The sequence below is a fragment of the Colias eurytheme genome, chromosome 7 (genome assembly GCF_061535395.1).
Source record: "Colias eurytheme isolate Ceu_HAF_F1 chromosome 7, ilColEury1 Martin Lab GWU primary, whole genome shotgun sequence".
In the NCBI taxonomy this organism is placed as follows: domain Eukaryota; kingdom Metazoa; phylum Arthropoda; class Insecta; order Lepidoptera; family Pieridae; genus Colias; species Colias eurytheme.
The window spans coordinates 7,192,298-7,211,948 of NC_142986.1; the positions used below are offsets into that span (position 1 = coordinate 7,192,298).

Sequence of the window (19,651 nt, forward strand, 5' to 3'; positions counted from 1 at the left end):
ATGAATCCTATGACCTCTTGTTTATCGTTGATCATGCATATTGATAGAGTAGCCAGCTCTCTACAATAAAAATGACCACGTATTTCAAAAATAAGTTTGAATAATCAACAATTTATTAAATTTAAAAACAAGAACAGTCTTCCTAATATTTAATAATGAACATAATTAGTTTTTAAAAAGGGTCTTTCTACTTTAAAATAATGTTGGATACTCACATTAAACTTCCCACATCGATTTTACCAAATATTTTTTCGGAGTCATTATTTTTTAATATAACTTCTATTTCATACTTATCTTCTTGCACTGCTCTTCTAAACCTTCTCCCATTAGGACGAACATGAAAATCGAAATATATCGACATTCTGTATAACCAAACTAAATCTATAGAGCCATGAATAAAACGCCAATTTTAAACTATGAATAATATATTACAACCATAATTTACACATTGCATGTATTACATAATTATATATTAAAATTAAATACTAATACGAATGGTGCGAAATTCAAAAACCAAAGTGCAATAATCAAGACAATATCATTTCAATACTGATCATTTTAAGTACATGCAGCAACTTTAGCTGCCAACCACAATATTTGAGCGTGTCGAAAAGACTTGAATCACGAGCATGTAAAATTATCAATATACTTAAAAATAAAGTCAAAATAATTATTAGAATTAATGTCGCAATAAAATTAAATGCTATATTAAAACCTTTTTAAACGCTAATGGTTAAACCAATAAAAATATGACGGAATTAAACGCACTCAAAATAATAATAAACTAAATTAATATTGTATTCAAATTATAAAAACTTAATCTACAAAAGCAAATACTATTCATAATCATAACACAGTCGTAATTAACATTAAGAATAATAAAAATAGTCATTATTATATTGAAGATTGGACTTTTCAATGACGCAATCCTTTTGGTCTTAATCAAAGGCCTTTGCCTAAAAAACTACAATTTCCTTTCCAAAACGAGATATATGTACACAAATCGAACGAACCAATAATGAAGAATTTGTGTAGTTTTTAAATTAACAAGTAAATTAATCGATGGGCTGGCGTAAAACGAAAAGAAAACTTAAATAAAAATAAAACAATTAACTGAAAAATAACTTATTGTACATTCCTACGGCATATACATACATGGTCAGTAAAAACATTCAAAATCACATATGAGCGATATAAACTAAGGCGATGTGCTAATAGTTATGTAAGTTATCATAAAAGACGGAACCTTTTAAGATGTTATGTTAATTATTAAAAACAGTGCGTATAAATATTCAAAGGCACATTTCTCAATTCCGACTTTTATGGTAACGTGTGTTACATAAAAAAAATAATGTCGTAGCATTATTTAAATGCTCGGTTTCGTCTCTTGGCCGGAATTATAGTCTCTCATATGTTTAAATATGCAGGTACTGTATGGAGTTATCTTTATATTAGAACCATTTCAATATACAGTACACGTCAGTTGTTCCATAAGGCTAGCACACAAAAAATACATTACACCAACGATCGGACCGAAAAATCTTAGATGAGAGGCGGTAGATTTTTCGCTCTGATGAGATGGGAATGTGATTTCGATCTGCTAACATTACCGGGCGTAGTTTTCACCGCCATGTTTGTCGCCGTGTTCTGACGTTGGAGGTTGGCTTTGTTCGAGCTTAATGGCGTCCTGGGTGTAGCAAACCTATCATTATTGAGTTTTAGCGCCGATCTGGTTAGTCTTGTGGGTGTGAATATGAGATTTGTGGGGGTAACGGGCAGGTTGTTCTCTTTACCTACTTTAGGCGTCATTTGAAAGTTGCGCGGAGGTTTTTTTGGGGTGTTTTCTTTGTCGTTTTGTACTACTATGGTCGGGACGATGAGATTAGGGTTGCACGCCATCGAACTGCGGCTCACTTGCTTTTCATGGATGCCATCCTGAAAATTAATGTTGATAATGAACAAAAGCATAAACTTACTTTGAGGTATAGATACATTTTTTTGGATCAGATATTTTGCTCTGAAAGCACACAGTCAGTTTTTAAATTTTGTTTTATTAGGGCCCCATTAGTGAAAGTATTAATACCACTAATTATATTGAATCCATATCCATATCATATCATTTTAAATCAATAAGTATATCTATCAAGCAACACTTCCAGTGTAAATGTTTGTTGATGGGACACCAGGAGTAATGTATCGTCATGTTTAGGTATTTTTATGAATACAATACATGGTACATTCATATAAAATAGACTTCACACAACACTACCTACAGTATAACTAATAAATTTCCAAAAACATATAAATCTACCAATACTACTTACAAAACCACAAATACCAATACAACAAACAAATCTACAAAACATCAAGTTCAATACAAGAACTACCCACATGAATACAAGAACTGACCTTAAAGTCCGTATAAGTGGTGAGCAGCGTGGACTCAGTGAGCGGGTCGCGCCCCGCGCCGTCGGTGGAGCGCGTGGCGTCCAGCGAGCGGCGTGTGCTGCGGCGCCGGCCCAGCGACTGTGTACACGGTACTGCTTAGTAAGTGAAGTCCCATGTCCCCTAGTGGGGTAAGGGGCAGATGCATTATACATCTGTTTCACTGATCGATTTTCTTTAGGGACAAGTAGGTGATCAGCCTTCTGTGTCCTACCAGACCGAGACATTTTTTTTTCTTCGTCTCTACTGGGAATCGAACCCAGGACCCCTCGGTGCTACGCGTCAACCACTGTACCATGGAGGCGGTCAAGGTACTACTTAGTAGTGGCACAGAATATACGTACAGAAGGTTCGCTCCCTAACAAAACTCAACTTTAGGCATAAATAAGGCCTTTCTCCCATACGATACGCACAGGCGATCAAGTATCCTGCAATTCTCGGAGACCAGTCGCCGCGGAGTATTTTAAAAAATGATTTTTTTAAATATTCAGAAAATGACTAGTTAGTCCATTTTGATTTTCATGTAATTTTCTAATTTTCAAAAATTCGTGACTCAAAAACTGATAATATCCGTCAGCTGAAATTTCACATTTAGGTTCCATAGGACCATAGCTACCCACAAAAAAAATAACGCTCAACACGACGTCCTATAAAGTACAGTTTAGCCAGAGTAAATTCTATGAATTTTCTACGATAATCAAATCAACAACTACTAATAATTAAACTTACTCTTTAATGTTCTATTCTTTTTTAATAAATACAGATAAAAATCTAATCATTAACTACATTTTATTTATAACTAAAACAAAAATTCTACTGATCACATACTCTAAACAACTAATACTACACTAATATCAAATACTCACGGGTCGCTTATGTTTCAGGATGCTGCCGTTGACAGTAATTTTGAGCGTCTTCTTGCCCTCTTCCCCATAGTTCAGTGTGCGTTTCACGTTATCCCCTACACCATCTGCGGTACGTGCCGCTAGCCTTCCGCTTATACGCCTGTTAAATCCATACTAATATTATAAATGCGAAAGTAACTCTGTCTGTCTGTCTGTCACTCAATCACGCCTAAACTACTGAACCAATTTGCATGAAATTTGGTATGGAGATATTTTGATACCCGAGAAAGGACATAGGCTACCTTTTATTGCGAAATATGTACCACAGGCGAAGCCGGGGCGGACCTCTAGTAACATATAATTTTTGAATACCTAATGCTTTTTTACATAAATTAAAAAGTGTAAGGGTAGTAATCAGGAAGCATGATCATAAAAATGATGAAATCATTTTAATACTAATTTATATGAAATGATACGTAATATTTAATATAACTATTGTGTTAACTTATAAATTTTTTTGTTTAAAATAACAAAATTTAAGATTTCATTTATTTTTACATTAGAATATGTAAGTACCATTTATTTCAAAATGTTGCGTTACTATAATTATATTATTCACAATAAAGAGTCAATCAATAGATCCACCATAATTTACAATTTAATGAACTAATTAAAATTGTTTATTTTCCTTACATTGCGCATTGTTGTCTTTAAATTTCGCAAGTATCGTGACATGCAAGATTGTAAACCCATTGCCAATCTATGTACTTATAATAAATCGGAAAGAGATTAGACCTATCTTGTTGACACATTAAAATACAAATTATACGATATTCAAATACGCTAATAGCATACAAACAAAAAACCACATCAATCAAAGTAACAACTCTACTACGCCGATATCTAAATAACATAATGTTTCAACGTTTTATACACGTAATAATACGCTAACGCCAATGAATATTGCAATTCAAATAGCTGCTATAATTAAATAGCTCCAATCGCAATTTGTCCAGTTACTTTTACCGGCCCAATGATCTACATAGCAACAATAGTTCCCATTCCTTCTACTTATGTAATGTAATTAATGCTTTCGCTACTGTCACTAATCACACTTGCCTCGGATGTTGAAATTGTGTTCACTTCATTAGTTTCATAAATGGGCACTGTAATTATGGAAGGAATGAAAATATTGCAATTTTTTTCATCTATTTTTACTGGTAATTTCTCTCGTTATAACGATACATTGTAGTAATTAATGAGAAATTATGCTTGGTGAGTATTTATTGTAATTCATGTTCTATAATTTAGCTATTAAAATATTATTACGTAGTGAGTTAATTTGATGAAATATTTATTAAGATAAACTAGCACACATAGTTTAATTGCATTTTAATTATCTATGGATTGGTTATTGTTCATAATTTATTAATTTTCGGTTACTATTTCAGCCACATAATGTGTAGTACTTAACTAAAATAATATATCAAATTTAATAAGGTAATTCAATAATAATATTATGAATATGACCCTTAATATATGAGTAGTAGGAGCAGTGATATGATGACTAAAATAATTTTCATTAGATACAACAATAAATAAAATATATTTACCTCTTAACAGTAGTAATCGCCGATCTCTTGAGCGCAGAGAGATTGGACGCAAACGTAGAAGGTGCTTTTTTAGCGCTGCCCGTCACCAGTTGTCTCTTGACGGGCAATCTATCAATTGGAAAAACTGCTTAAATTCTTTCACATGTTATATTTTAAGCATATCAAGCAAATTTGTAATTAATTGTTTATCGAAGCTAGCGCGATAAATATAAGAAGTAAAGAGGTAAAATAGTCACACGGTATTGATTTTATCATCATTAGAAACATAATATTATGTACTTGTTTTTGTAGAAAATTGACATCAATTTTTTTATTGACATCAATTTTTTATATGTAAATGCTACAGTTTAAATTCAGTTCGTTTAAAAATACTTCTAGAAGAAGGCTAATTGAATAAGCAAATGTTAAAGTTTGCAACCTAAGGAAAAAGAAATATACTTACTAAAATACTTACACATTAACAACAAAAAAAACTATGCTAAATAAGCAACAAAGCATCTGTAATAATATCATAAAGCTGAAGAAAGCGCTAATTATAGAAATTATGGTTCGATTTGAAAAATTCTTTCAGTGTTAGATAGCCCATTTCTCGAGATAGGCTAAAATATATAAGCAATGCGTATGGTACCGCGCGGAAAGCTAGTAAATCTTGTCCCAAGACAAGTATTTCACTTAGTTTGGGTCCCACTGTCGTACATTAATTGTAAAACATAAAATGGACAAATAAATTTATTTCATTTCATTTCAAAAACACAAAAAAACTAACAAATATGTATAAATTTATAAAGAATAGAAAAAATTCGATCACGAGGCGGGACTCGAACCCGCATCCTTTCGCAAATAAATTCGATTGCTCTGGTGGGTCACGAGTGGCTGAATTGGTCAGGCATCCGCCCCGGAATGGCGCGAAAGGATGCGGGTTCGAGTCCCGCCTCGTGATCGATTTTTTTCTATTCTTTATAAATTTAGGGCCGATTTTTCAATGCTTGGATAAAACTTATCCATCCAATAAAGTATTACACGATAATATTAAAATGTCACGTAAACTGTCAAATACCGGCAATTGGAATACAGGTATATTAAGAAGAGCTGGAACGTCAACACATTTACACATTGCACATGTTAGGCCGGGAGATACTGACACAAAATTTCATCATCATTCAGGGTCATTTGTAACAGGATGGCGGTCTAGAGGGGTCTTAGTACGCAATGACAAAAAGAAAAATGATGGTCAGAACGCTGGTACCGGCGGACTAGTCGCGTGGGCGTTGGTCACACTCGTCGGATAAATAGCGAAAGTCCAACGATTTGTAACACAAAAATTTTAGAATTTACCGATAGCCCTTAAAAAAGATGTAGGCGGTAGTGTCATGCCATACTTTTACGATGTGACTTAGGGTCAGCTCACACCGAGACGCGACGCGGCGCGACGCTGCGCGCACTTTTTTCATAGAGCGACTCAGAATATACTTTATTCACTACACGAAAAGATACACATTACATTGTGAGAATTTAGATTACGTTGCACCACGCAGCGCTGCGCCTCGAGGTGCCTCGCGGCGTAGCAATGTGTATCTTTTCGTGTAGTGAATAAAGTATATTCTGAGTCGCTCTATGAAAAATGTGCGCGCAGCGTCGCGCCGCGTCGCGTCTCGGTGTGAGCTGACCCACAGTCCGCCATACCGACGTAAATGCGTTGATTTAAAAAAAACAATTCAACCATTTGTACCGGGCTCACTTTTGCACAGGTAACCATCGTCGTGCAGCCATTTACTAAAATCGCCATGCCATACTTTTCGGACGATTCCAAATGGTCGCCATACCATATAATTTTTGAATTTTTTTTTCTCGCCAAACGATTTGTACCACCCTACATTTTTTTTCAACAACTCCTGAATGATTATAAATAGAAGTGTGATAATGCCATACCTGTGGGAGGTGGCGAATGTGTATAAGATTTTTTTCTTATTGTAAGATTTTATTCGTAGTTTGAACGATTTGTAGCAGTATGGCACTAATTTTTCCCTCTATTAAAAGTATGGCAAATATAATAATGGTCACGTTGCATCATATACTTTCCAAAAATGCCGTACTGGTACAAATCGCCAATTCTTTTCATTTTTTTTTTTACGTCTTGGCTTAAGTCTTACAATCATCCGCCCCATGTTTGCAATCTGCGATTTTTTTCTAGGTAGAATTGTATACAAACAAACAGAATATAATGATCCCATACTGTAAAAAATTACTTTTACGTATTGTACAGTCGTATTTTTGAAACGTGACGAATAAATTAATTTTCAAGTATGGCAGCACTTTTTCCCCCTACTAGAAGTATGGCAAATATAATAATGGTCACATTTTATCAAATACTCTCCAAAAATCCAAATGCAATACTGGTACAAATTGTTTGGCGAAAAAATTTTTTTTTTTGCAGATTTTCGGCGGTATGGTGGCCATTTGGAATCGTCCGAAAAGTATGGCATGGCGATTTTCGTAAATGTCTGCACGATGATGATTACCTGTGCAAAAGTTAGCCTGGTACAAATGTTTGAATTGTTTTTTTTTTTAATCAACGCATCGCGTCGGTATGGCTGTAAGTTACACCGGAAAAGTATGGCATGACACTACCGCCTACATCTTTTTTATGGGCTATCGGTGAATTCTAAAATTTTTGTGTTACAAATCGTTTGACTTTCGCTATTTATCCGACGAGTTCGACTAACGCCCACGCGACTAGTCCGCCGGTACCAGCGTTCTGAGTTCTGACCATCATTTTTCTTTTAGTCATTGCGTAATAAGACCTCTGTAGAACCGCCATTCTGTTACAAATGACCCGAAATTTTGTGTCAGTATCTCCCGGCCTATGTATGTGTCATATTTTGCAATTGTTTATAAATACAGGGTGATGTAATTCGTGTAGTACGAATATCTAAAAATATATGAAGAATTTTGTGATACAGTAAATGGAAGAATTATAGACTATTTTACAGTATTTAATAAAATCATTTAATTTTTTGTTCATTTTCATTAGAAATGTCAATTTTTCTCACCAAGGTGGAAATTTGGATGATAAGGATCTTGTTAGAAAAATATAAATTTTGACTAAAATCGGCATTTTTTTTTCAAAAATCAAATTACTAATTAATAATCAGAGTTATCACATTATTAAAAAAACGCCCGTTATTTAAATCATTATCAAAACAACCATCCGTGTGTTGGGAGTAAGCGCACGTGTTATTTGTATTGTTTTTATGACCTGAAATTTAATTTTTATTTGATAATTGAATGATTATTAATACTTTTATCCAATTGGTTATTATTAGAATAAATAATTAACTTCATCAATTGATTTACTTTTAAATTATAATTTTACAGGTAAATTATGAGAGCTTTCATAAGTACCTACATAATTATATTTGCATATATTTATCTACAACGCACCCATTTTACAATTCAAGTCTAAAATGAAACTAGAGTCGCATTTATTTTTGAACATACTGTAAGTGAAATTGCATAAGTGTGAGTACTGTGAACATGCCAGCTTTCCTTAATTGACCGATACGTTTTTAAAATGTTAGTTTTATAATGTATAAAACTAACATTTTAAAAACGTTCTACGAATAAGTTTTATGGATTGAAAAATCAGCCCTTATATTTAAAAAGCATTTGAATGCCATAAAACAATAAATTATATCAATTTCAAACAAACATGTACCTGTGTCGGTCGGCGGTGTGCGCGAGTCCGGCGGCGGTGCGGTCGCGCTTGCCGAGCGGCGACGTGGCCAGCGAGCGGAACGAAGGGGTCGTCGGCGTCAGCGCCTGCTTGCGGGCCGACACCTTGTTGTGCCGCTCCTGGGATACAGCAATGTGTTACATTTGATTCTTACATTAATACTTTTTAAAGTGAAACTTTTATTACATCGTCTCAAACTTTTTGGTCTGTGTAGCGCATGTCGCGTGACGGTCGGCTGCCGAGTATAGAGCAGTGTTCGGAACCGTTCGAACAGTTTCACTTTTACCGTGGTTTCATAAAACCACACAACATTTTTTTAATTACTTTTGCACTGCGTCTCCTTGTCCACCAGGTTGTCTGGAAGAGATCGCTGTATGAGCGATAAGACCGCCTGTTGTGCTCTTTTATTAACTAATGTATTTTGTCCTTATTTGTACTTTTCTCTGTGGTGCACAATAAAGTATTTTTGTTGTTGTTGTTGTTATTATTAAGAGCGGCCATAAAGATTGACTAGTACTGCATAAAACAAAGTCCGCCATCTGTATGTAATAAAGTGAAGTCCCGTGTCCCCTAGTGGGGTAAGGGGCAGATGCATTATTTATACATCTGTTTCACTGATTGATTTTCTTTAGGGACAAGTAGGTGATCAGCCTTCTGTGTCCTGCCAGACCGAGACATTTTTTTTTCTTCGTCTCCACCGGGAATCGAACCCAGGACCCCTCGGTTCTACGCTCACGCGTCAACCACTGTACCGAGGAGGCGGTCTGTATGTAATACTAATCTTTAAGATTACACAACAGATTGTGATGTCCTTTTTATAGATAGAATGAATCAAAGAAGGTTCTAGTGTATCATTAAGTTTTAGATTAATCTAACTAAGCCACAGGTGAAAAGCTAGTTGCTACTAAACTTTGCTGTTAACAGCGACACCAAAGAACAGGGTAAAAATAAAGTCACGTAGGTATAATTTGGCGCCAATTTCTATGGGAAATATATTTAAACATACAAATTATTAGTTAATCATCATATAGTATGACCAATATAATATAATCACCATTAAAATTAAAAATCATCACTCTATACTAAGCTACACTCTTAAAAAATATTTAAAAAGAGCTTAGACTTATATACAACTAGGTTTCCGCCCGCGGCTTCGCCCGCGCAGTCAAAGAAAAACCCGCATAGTTCCCGTTCCCGTGGGATTTCCGGGATTGCGTCATTTTCCCGGGATAAAAAGTAGCCTATGTCCTTTCTCGGGTATCAAAATATCTCTATACCAAATTTCATGCAAATTGGTTCAGTAGTTTAGGCGTGATTGAGTAACAGACAGACAGACAGAGTTACTCTCGCATTTATAATATTAGTATGGATTTAGTTTAATTATTTTAAAAATAGAACTTACTGCTTTCCTAGTCTCCCAATCGTCTTGCATCAATTGCAGAATAGGTTTCCCATCGACAGTGAACTCTCTGCCAGATACAGCTTCATACTCCATGACCAGATCACGAATTTGCGCCTCGATTTTCGGAAGCTGTGAACATCGTTATTAATGAATATTTCAAATTCATTCCTAAAGAATATAATATTATTTTATTACAGTTTGATATACCGGGTGTAATTGTTAAGTGTGCGCAGGCGACTATTATATATGGGAGTGTTTGATGTAATTTTTTTGGATATTTCTCGTTTTATTAAAAAAAAGTTATTACTGCGCGAGCGAAGCCGCGGGCGGAAACCTAGTTATTAATATACACAAAATACAAACATTGCTAGCAATAGCCTTCCTTTCTTTCTCCTCCTTGAGCAGTTGCCCCCCGCGGTTGTTATACCGTCCCGGTTCTGACGCACGAGCTTCCAACTCTGTCATCTTGAGCCATAGATTCTTGCGGGTTAATACCAGATCGAAGATTTGCCTGTGACATAAGTAATAGAATGTTCTAGTTAATTCATATCATAAATAGCACCTAACTTGGCAAATTGGTGTGAAAGTCCAACGTCATATTTTCTTGTTACAAGTTAATGGTCATAGTGCAATCTCCAGTGTATTAGATATAAGCTTCTTGGACCACAGAAATTTAGAATTGCGTGCTGTCATTGTTGTCTTTGCTTATATTGATATCAATATAAGCAGACATAATATAAGAATATGAACTTAAAAGATTAATTAAAAACAAATTACTATGTCCTATATTCTACTGCTTACTTATTTTCATTGTAGAACTTGGTAATTTTATCCAAGTACAATTCATGTAATGTAAGCGTATCTTCAGTGAAAATGTCTTCATAGTAATGCACAAACTCCTCACGCTCTTGTTGCGAGTACATGATGTTGTCCCACATTAGCTTGATCTTTGTGCGGACGTTTGCTACAAATACCTAGTGAAGAAAAATACATAATGAAATATTTTTATTGTTGTTCACTTATTAATTTTCAATTTTTTGAAGTGAAACTTCTTTATCGGGGTTGGACAAAAATTTAGTGTAACATTTTTGCGTTACGCCGTACGCGTGACATTTTTGCGTTACGCCGTACGCGTGACATTTTTGCGTTACGCCATACTCGTGACATTTTTAAGGTCATAAAGAAGTTTCACTTCTTACGTGTGTACTAGAGTACACGCATACATTTTTTTTCACAGAACTTTATACAGGCCGTAAGGACTAGGACTAGTGAGATACATTGTTTTCCTTTAACAGATTAAAATTAGAAAATGTACATTTTTATATCCACTGATACTATTTTCAACAGTTGAGACAAAACACTACCTTAATAAATTGATATAATATCAATTCAATTGATTTGGTCTACAAAAAATTATTTAACTTGATATGGATGCGGTTAAATTTCATAAAAGATGTATTTTTTAGTACTTACTGAAATCTTCTGGCGTTTGATCTGATCACATCTCTTAAGCTCCTCCTTGATAGCATTCTCAGTATGGGGATTGCAACCAGGGTGAGCTTGCAAGAAATTGTCTCTATAGATTTGGTCTTCTTCCAAACAATCCCACAGCTTGGCTAGACGTTCACGAAGCTCCAATACCTATTGAATAAGGAACTTGTTTTAAAACCTGTACAATATATTATATTTTTTTTTATAATTTATAAAGATATGTTTAATGTACATGTTGCATTCTACTGGTTGAATCTGCTATTTGTTTGAATGTTCAGCGCGTTCATTGAATGACAACATTTAATTGAATGACTAAAGGGCAACTTGTCAAGTTGTTGAATGTAATGTTCAATGTCTTGCTGTAAAACTATTTTCACTGCTTATTTTAGGAGTAAATACAAAACTCCCACTACTTTGCATACAAAGAAACATACAAACAAAAAGCAGCATTCATTCCTTTATATTATGAATATAAAATGTTCTAGTATGTTCCAATTCTTATTTTGCTTACCCTATTATTGGTCTGCTCGTATTTCTCTTGTAAGTCTTGCTGTAGCTTAGCAAGACGATCCATGTTCATATCAGTCACTCTAAAGTCCACAGACAATGAAGTAACCACTGCATGCTCAAATTTGTTCTGAGGTTTGATTTGCAATTTATCTGTAAGAAGATAAAATAAATATCAATCCATCAAATTTAATTTGAAAGTGTTAAACAGGCTATCGGTTACTTTATTAGCCAGTTGTGCAAGTGGCCTTTAGTGTTTTATTGTTTGAATAATTATAAAACACTAATTGCAAGTTTCACAACAAAAGCAAAATATGATTTAGGTGAAAGATTAAATATTGATGTTTAATTAACACAAATCACGAATATACAATTTTTACCAAATAAAATAAACAAAGTTTTTGAAGTGAAACTTCATTAGGCGTCTTGAGAGTAAAAATTCAAGCTTGTGTCATGGCAAAACCGTCACGTCATGGAGTTCGGCGACGATTTTGGTATATTTAAATCTTTCCAAATAAGTTTCACTTCTAACATGTGTGCTCAGCAAACATACTCTTTTTTTTTTAAGTTTGAAAACTTACCCATTATATCCTTAATTTCAAATTGAGTGTTCAGAAAGATCTCTGCCCTCTTGTCCCTTTCTGCTTGCAACATCTCCAAATGAACCTTGAGTTTGTTAAGCTCGTCTTCAGACGGTAGAGGTATCTCTTGCAATTCCTGTATGGTGACACCAAGTTTATCAGCCAGATCGTTCTGCCATTCCAGAAGTCTTTCCATTTTTGTCCTGCGCTGCTCAACTTGCTCTCTGTATCTGTATGTATATAAACATATAAATTACACATTAATTATTTTATCATACTTAAATAAAAAATAATAATAAAATAAACACATAAAAACAATGATTAAGATTTGAATGCATTTTATAATGTAGTATTCATAACATTAATGTTCATTAACTTGATTGAAAAGCACACAATAATTTGCTTTTCAAAATAGGTAGATTAGGACCGTCAAGATGTATAACATCTCAGTCTACCCGTGACCACGCTCGCTGTAAAGTGTTCGAAACGTCGGGAAAATAATACTTATAATGAATAAATCGCGTTTAAAATCCGTTAAAAAGTCTTTAATTTCTAAATGGGTAGATTTTTTAAATATACAAAAAACTATAGGTATTATAAGTCTTTTTGTAAATAATAATGTTGTACAGTCAACTGAAGCTTAATAAGCTTAATAAATAACACACTCACAATACTTAAGGTTACTCAAACATGCCTTGATCAACAAACATATTAAAACTTTAATGAGCATCAATTAACTTGGTAGAGTCATCTAATTCATGGGTCATGAGGTCATTCTTACACAGGAGTGCATTATAAATTTGAACCTTAACCTTAATCTGTACTGAACATACCCATATAACAGTTCAATATAAGATCTTGTAGCATTATTGTCACACTTTATAATTTACTCTTTTACAGATAAGTTCTATAGATTATATTTAAATAAAAGAATACCACACTAGTAAAATTATAAAAAAATTACTTACCCTGCAATTTGATTTTCCAACAGTTTTTTATAGTCTATTAACATCATATCTTCTTTAAAATCTAATATACTAATATCAACTGAGAGGCATCGGCTGAGTTCTTCAGTTTCTTCTTTAAGTTCTAAACACAGAAAAGGAACAGATATTATAAAGTAAAGATATTTTGAATTATAAACAACACATTTCACTTGTAATTACATACAAATTTTACTTACTATCAACTTGTGACTGTAAAGCGCTGAGCTTTTGACCAGTCTCAGAGATGACCTCTCGATGTAACTCCTTTTCTATTTGTACCAACCTAGTGATGTTACTTATTTTCGCTTTTTCATCAACACCCAAATGAGACCAGGATAACCATAGTTCCTCCATCAATGTACGAACATTCTGAGAGATTTCTTGGAGGACCTCCTCACTATGGAAGAAATTATGAAATAAAACATAATAACATTTTGTTGCTGCTTCATATTGTTGCTTCGTGGTAGGTTATATTGTAAGCTGAACTGATGCTTTGGAAAGAAATCAAGACCCAAAGATATTATATGCGAAATACGTAGGTACCATGTAAGTATGTAGAAAAATGTAACTCATACAAATTAAAACAAATGCATTATCATTTGGCAACAATATGATAAAAGAATAAGTATTTATACCGGTGTAAATAACATAGTATTGTAGTAAATTAAATTCATGGAAAATTACTCACAAAAGCTTTCCGACGTCTTCTGTAATTGCAATCATTGTTTCTACCAAAATACACCACACTCAACACTAATTCTGTAATATTTTCACATGCGTGAATCAATTTTAAACTCAATTCTAAAAAATAAAAGTTTTGGTGAGCAACGACAAAATTATTTTTAAAATTATAACGACACAGCCTACTTCGTAATATGAACGGTCTCGATTTCATACGTTTGAACTTTGAGTTTTTAAAATTCAATCGTTCGTTATAGCAAAACGTCCAAACACCGCTTTGTGATTGGCTGAATTTTTATACAATGAATCAAGATTCAAGTGTCACGTCGTAAACAGGCAAAGGTCCTTTCACTGACAGCCGGTGTTATTTTTTCATCTGGCAATATTTATGTGTATAAAAAGTTTTTCAACACTTATTTTAGATTTGTCCTGCTGTTTATTCTTGTACTTAAAATGTAATTTTATTCTTATGTAAAGTATCATTATGCAGATTTTTCTCAAAATGAAAGAAAAAAATATAGCAATAAAATATAAGAATAAATACAAATCGTTGATAAATAATTATAGCTAGAAATCACGGTATTATAGGATGATACTTTTCAAAGTTGAGATAAATCACCATAAAATTGCCTAGCAATGGCGTTTGGTAATGAAGAATGTTACTAGGTATACCAAATCCCTTGAAATTGTGTCTCAGTAAAGCCTGTATGTATACAAATACACTAGTTTTTGTCGTATTCAAAAATACCAAGTAGTTTTGATTTTATACGCATTCAAAGTTTCGAAAAATATCGAGTCCCGCTAAAGTCACGTGACCGCTTGTGACGTCACGTCACAACGCGCCGCGCGGCCGCGCCCCCGCGCTTAGTATCAAGTCGGCAGCGCTGTCGTAGGTGTTATAGCTTGCGCAGTATTTTGATGGGTTTTCGTCCGCGAATTTCGTTAATAGTCCAATAATAGTAATTATTATTCGTTTAATAAAATAACAGTCATGCCAAAGTTTCATCTTTATTTAAAAGTTTCTCAAAATATTCTATACGATGGCGTTTTTGCACTGCTGGTCTCTGAGGTTTATCTTCATTTTCCTGCTGACATTTGAATTTGTGTGGAACACCCTGTTTTATTTGTGTGGAATACCCTGTTTTTGTTTAATTCTTCCCCCGACCAACTTATATTTTAGTATAGTTCTCCATATCATTCTCAACTTAAAACAAGAAAAAATCTTACTAGTCATCTACCTATACTAGCCCATACGAGCAGAGCAGAAGCACAGTCTAGTATATACTGTGAGTATATATTAAAACTTGTATAGAAAACAAAGGATAACGCAAAACAGCTGCAATGTTCTCAAAATATTTTTTATTTTATTTTATTTTATTTTCTTTATTGGAAAACATACAGAGACAAAGACAGAGATATATAAAACAAAAAAAAAATCTTATTAACTAAAAATACATGAAAATGCCTCCTTATAGTGGTTTCACTGTGAACATATAATATTATTTTTGCCAACACCCAGCAGTAGGAAAGACAAGGAAAAAACCACAAAAGACAATCGTTGATTAATATTTTCATGCGTACATAAAGACGCAGGTAAATAGGTCTACGTATTTGCAAAATCTTTACATATTAACATTCTTACATGTTCAATAGCAATTTTTTTACATTCATTTTGTAAGACGAAGAGGAACAAGAAAAAAAATATATCAAGATCATTCATATAGGTATTATAAAAACTAGACATTCTGTGAAGAGGCACACGAAGACCCATATTGGTTCTGGCGGTTGGTATATGAAATAAGTCTTTTGAGCGTGTCGATCTGGATGGGATGCGATAATTTATTAAGCTAAGAAGTTCTGGACAGGCTATTTTTCCTACGCAGATATGTAATATGTTATTATAATATGTAGTACTATGTAAGAACACGGAAAATTCTGACACCAAAGGATTTACACCTCTGACCATTTTTTGTTTACGTCCTTTGCAACTATAAAAAACAACTTATCCGGCGAATTGGTAGTTGTATTTTTACATTTAGGAACAACACATGATTTTCTGGTTGGATTGGACATTTTTAAAAGTATTTAATTATAATTTCGACGGCACGGGCGCGCGATCGCTAGCGGACTGAGTGAGCCAGATTAAGGCCGGGACTCCACCAAAGCGGAGACGAGACGAGCGGAGAGGAGATGTTTTTTAAACAACCAATAGAATTGAGTTATTGACACGTCTCCTCTCCGCTCAGCTTCAGTGGAGATCGCTGTGCGGAGATGTGTAATATTTGTATGTCGCGATGGAAGCGGAGATGTGAGCTGTGCGCGGACGACGCGCAGTGGAGACGAGAGATGTGAGCGGCGTGCAGTGAGCGATGTCACCCTCCCCCCTCTCGCCCGCTAGCAACCCGCAGAACCCCGCGCGCGCGCCGGCCGGCCAGCGTTCCCAACCGTACGATAATTATCGTACAAACACGATAATTTGGTGCCTACGTACGATGTACGATAGCATGTTATTATCGTACGCTGATTTTACGATAATTTCTATCAGGCAAAATTCGAGAATTTATATTATTTCACCCATACAAATATGAAATTTTGACGTGTTTCATTATTCATTTCATATCGAACTTTCATGGGAACAGTGAAATTTTGTCAGATTGAATTTTAAACTTGGCGCGTTTATTGAACATAAAGTGGAAATGGAATCGGTTCAGGTCTGTAATCTGTACCACGCGTAAAACCAAAGAGTATAATGAATATTAAGGCACGTAAAACGTTTGGGTTTCAGTGTCCCGTTGATTTGACAGCGGTAGTTAAACAAAGATTAACTATAGAGAACTTGCATATAGTACGACATAAAAGAGATGAAATTAATTATTTTGGAACTAATTCGTTTTTCATTACCTGGCAACCCTGAATTGGCAATGTAGCTGTCAAGTTGAATAAAAATTTGTTGTTTTTTTCGTGAAGTGGAGAATTATTGAGATAAAATTGTTATTTAGAACAAGAAATTTAAATAAAAAAGGAGATATCATGAAAAAGGTTAAACGTAGCGGTGTCCGTAATGTGGTGTATAAAGTTTTTATTCGGTGTTTGTCCGAATTTCAAGCTGGAAATTTATTGACTGATTTGGAAAACGTTTACAAACGTACAGCAGAATATACCGGTGAGATTCCATTTATTTTTGCTCAGTACTACGTAAAATAGAATATTCCATTAGTGACGAGTGTTTAATGTATGTATGTATGGCGATTATTACGTTTTCGCAAATTAATTTGAGGTTATTTGTATGTAAACAAAAACTAGTTTTTATAGTGCGACCAGCACAATTTGAGTCAAGAAGTTATATCCAATCCAACCAGCCTCAAATAAAGTACCTAGTTTAGATTTTACTACATAGTACAGTGATAACTGTTTTCATACAGCTATCTATCTATTAATCAATCAAACCATAAGAAAAAAAATCATATTTACTGTATCATATTTACAGATACTGAAGATGCCCCGTACCCTCTTGCCAGTACTTCGAAACAGAGTGATGATCAGTCCTTTGAAGGAGTAGAATATTTAGATTTTGATGAATTATATTAATGTACAAAATTTATCTACAAAAAAAATAAAAATATGTGGTTTTCAAATCGCCTTGTTTTTTTCTACCCGACGGACCCAGAAAGAGGGTAATGTGTTTGAGCTGCATGTATGCTTGTTTGTATGTTTGATTCTATGTGCGCCTCTGCAGTCTAAACACTTGACCGATTTTTATAAAATAACTAATTCCAAATACATTTAAGTAAAATTTGACCTAGGTAGGTCAATTAAAATACTAATGTATTTTTGTCTTAAATTACACTATTGCTACACTGAAACAATAATTATAACGGTTTAAATCGCGGTATTTATTTTAGATTATATTATATACCTTTTTGGATTTTTATTCTATAGTATCAAGATCGCTTGCGTCGCAGTATCAGTGTTGCTATATGAGCGACGGTGGCGCCCTCATTTATTTTCATCTCTTTTGTGTCGCACTGTACTTATCAATATTACAATTTATATAATTTATTTATTTATAATTGACTTTATTCTAAAAAGTACGATAATTTCGAACCAAAAACGCCTAATGTACGATAATTTTACGCCCCTGGTACGATAATCAGCTCACTTCAGGTTGCTAACACTGCGGCCGGCCATCTTGCTAGTACCACACAGCACACCGCACACATCTCCGCTTTGGTGGAGTCCCGCGAGCTGAAAAACATCTCTTCTCGCACAGCACACAGCACACCGCACACATCTCTGCTTTGGTGGAGTCCCGGCCTGAGCGTGTTGTGGTGTGACGTCACACCATCACCGGGCGTTTACAACTTGTTTTACTTCTAAATCGGAAACTAATTGACGTATCGAAGTAATTTTTTCACTAGTAGGTATTTTTTATTTTTGACAGAGAATATGGAGTGCTAACAATCAAAATTAGTGAACATTCTCCATTTCATTGTATTTTATTCTTTAGAAATAAAATTAAGTAGTAGTAGACCGTGCCACTCTTGTCTACACTGTTTAGATTAATAATTATACAAACAAAAATGCGACCACCTTGTGGAGAAAATTTTTCGAATTAACCTCTTTCTTTTCGATACTCTTGCGTAAAATAAATAAAATAGATGTTCATACTCAACGTGCTCAACACCAACCAAACCAACAATGAAACTGTATTGTTTCCACCAGTTTCCACAGATTGTTATTCTACAGATTTTTCTTGTTCTGGTGGTATTTTAATTCTTTTTTAATTAAATAGAACTGGCAAGTTGGCAACATTATTTTTTTAGAGACGTGGCCACAGATTGGCCACAGAGCTAGTAATATATATGACATGGCCGCCGCGCGGGTGCCGCGCCCACAGAACATAATCTATATTTATATAATAAAACTAAGTCGATAAAATGTGCGTGCCCATAAAACTTAAAAAGGAGTCCCGACACGATAAAGGGACTTATGTGGTGTGATAGCCCTTTATCCCCCCTCGAACAAGAAAGTTCCCGTTTTAATCTAAAGGGCATGTTTTTAAAGATTTATGGGACTTTCCGACCCTTCAACTTACTCCGATGTAATTTCACTTATTTCGATGACATTTTAATTACTTATTTTGAAATAAAAAATTGCGTATGGCACCTATTTAACAACGAAAAAAACGTCTTGCAATAAAAATTTATGTCTGATGGATCTATCTAAAGGCAAAAGATTAAAAATTACGCGTTAATAAATGACTTTAAATTACGGATATTTTCCTGTGCGCACTAATAAACGCAACCACTACCGCCAGCCAGACAGCCCGAACTCTAACCGAAATAGCAAGAGAAACAGTAGGTACTT

The 19,651-nt window shown here is 34.3% G+C and overlaps 1 protein-coding gene across 5 annotated transcripts; it reads right to left on the minus strand.

Annotated features, from left to right (window-relative positions):
* Nucleotides 1-407: 407 nt before the first annotated feature.
* On the minus strand, nucleotides 408-18,996 carry LOC149907139 (protein regulator of cytokinesis 1-like). 5 transcript variants are annotated; one of them, XM_090103519.1, is made up of 15 exons: nucleotides 18,953-18,996; nucleotides 14,292-14,404; nucleotides 13,801-14,000; nucleotides 13,586-13,706; nucleotides 12,618-12,847; nucleotides 12,041-12,189; nucleotides 11,512-11,679; nucleotides 10,840-11,012; nucleotides 10,402-10,549; nucleotides 10,039-10,167; nucleotides 8,619-8,755; nucleotides 4,904-5,011; nucleotides 3,312-3,450; nucleotides 2,410-2,526; nucleotides 408-1,935 (listed from the first exon to the last, which is right to left on the minus strand). In XM_090103519.1, exons 2-15 carry the CDS (start codon nucleotides 14,324-14,326, stop codon nucleotides 1,543-1,545), a joined length of 2,247 nt encoding a protein of 748 aa, XP_089959645.1. In that variant the 5' UTR covers nucleotides 14,327-14,404; nucleotides 18,953-18,996; the 3' UTR covers nucleotides 408-1,542. The 5 variants fall into 5 exon arrangements, with proteins under 5 accessions (XP_089959645.1, XP_089959648.1, XP_089959646.1 ...); XM_090103522.1 differs by having other exon boundaries at nucleotides 14,292-14,362; nucleotides 18,953-18,977; XM_090103520.1 differs by having other exon boundaries at nucleotides 18,875-18,972.
* Nucleotides 18,997-19,651: the final 655 nt, after the last annotated feature.

Bases quoted from the DNA above. Each gene is read 5' to 3' on its own strand.
- LOC149907139 (XM_090103519.1), bottom strand. From the start codon at position 14,326: ATGATTGCAATTACAGAAGACGTCGGAAAGCTTTT. The intron at 12,848-13,585 runs GTAAGTAATTTT...ATATACATACAG, and splicing joins TTGGAAAATCAAATTGCAGG to ATACAGAGAGCAAGTTGAGC. The intron at 11,013-11,511 runs GTAAGTACTAAA...TTTCTTCACTAG, and splicing joins TCAAACGCCAGAAGATTTCA to GTATTTGTAGCAAACGTCCG.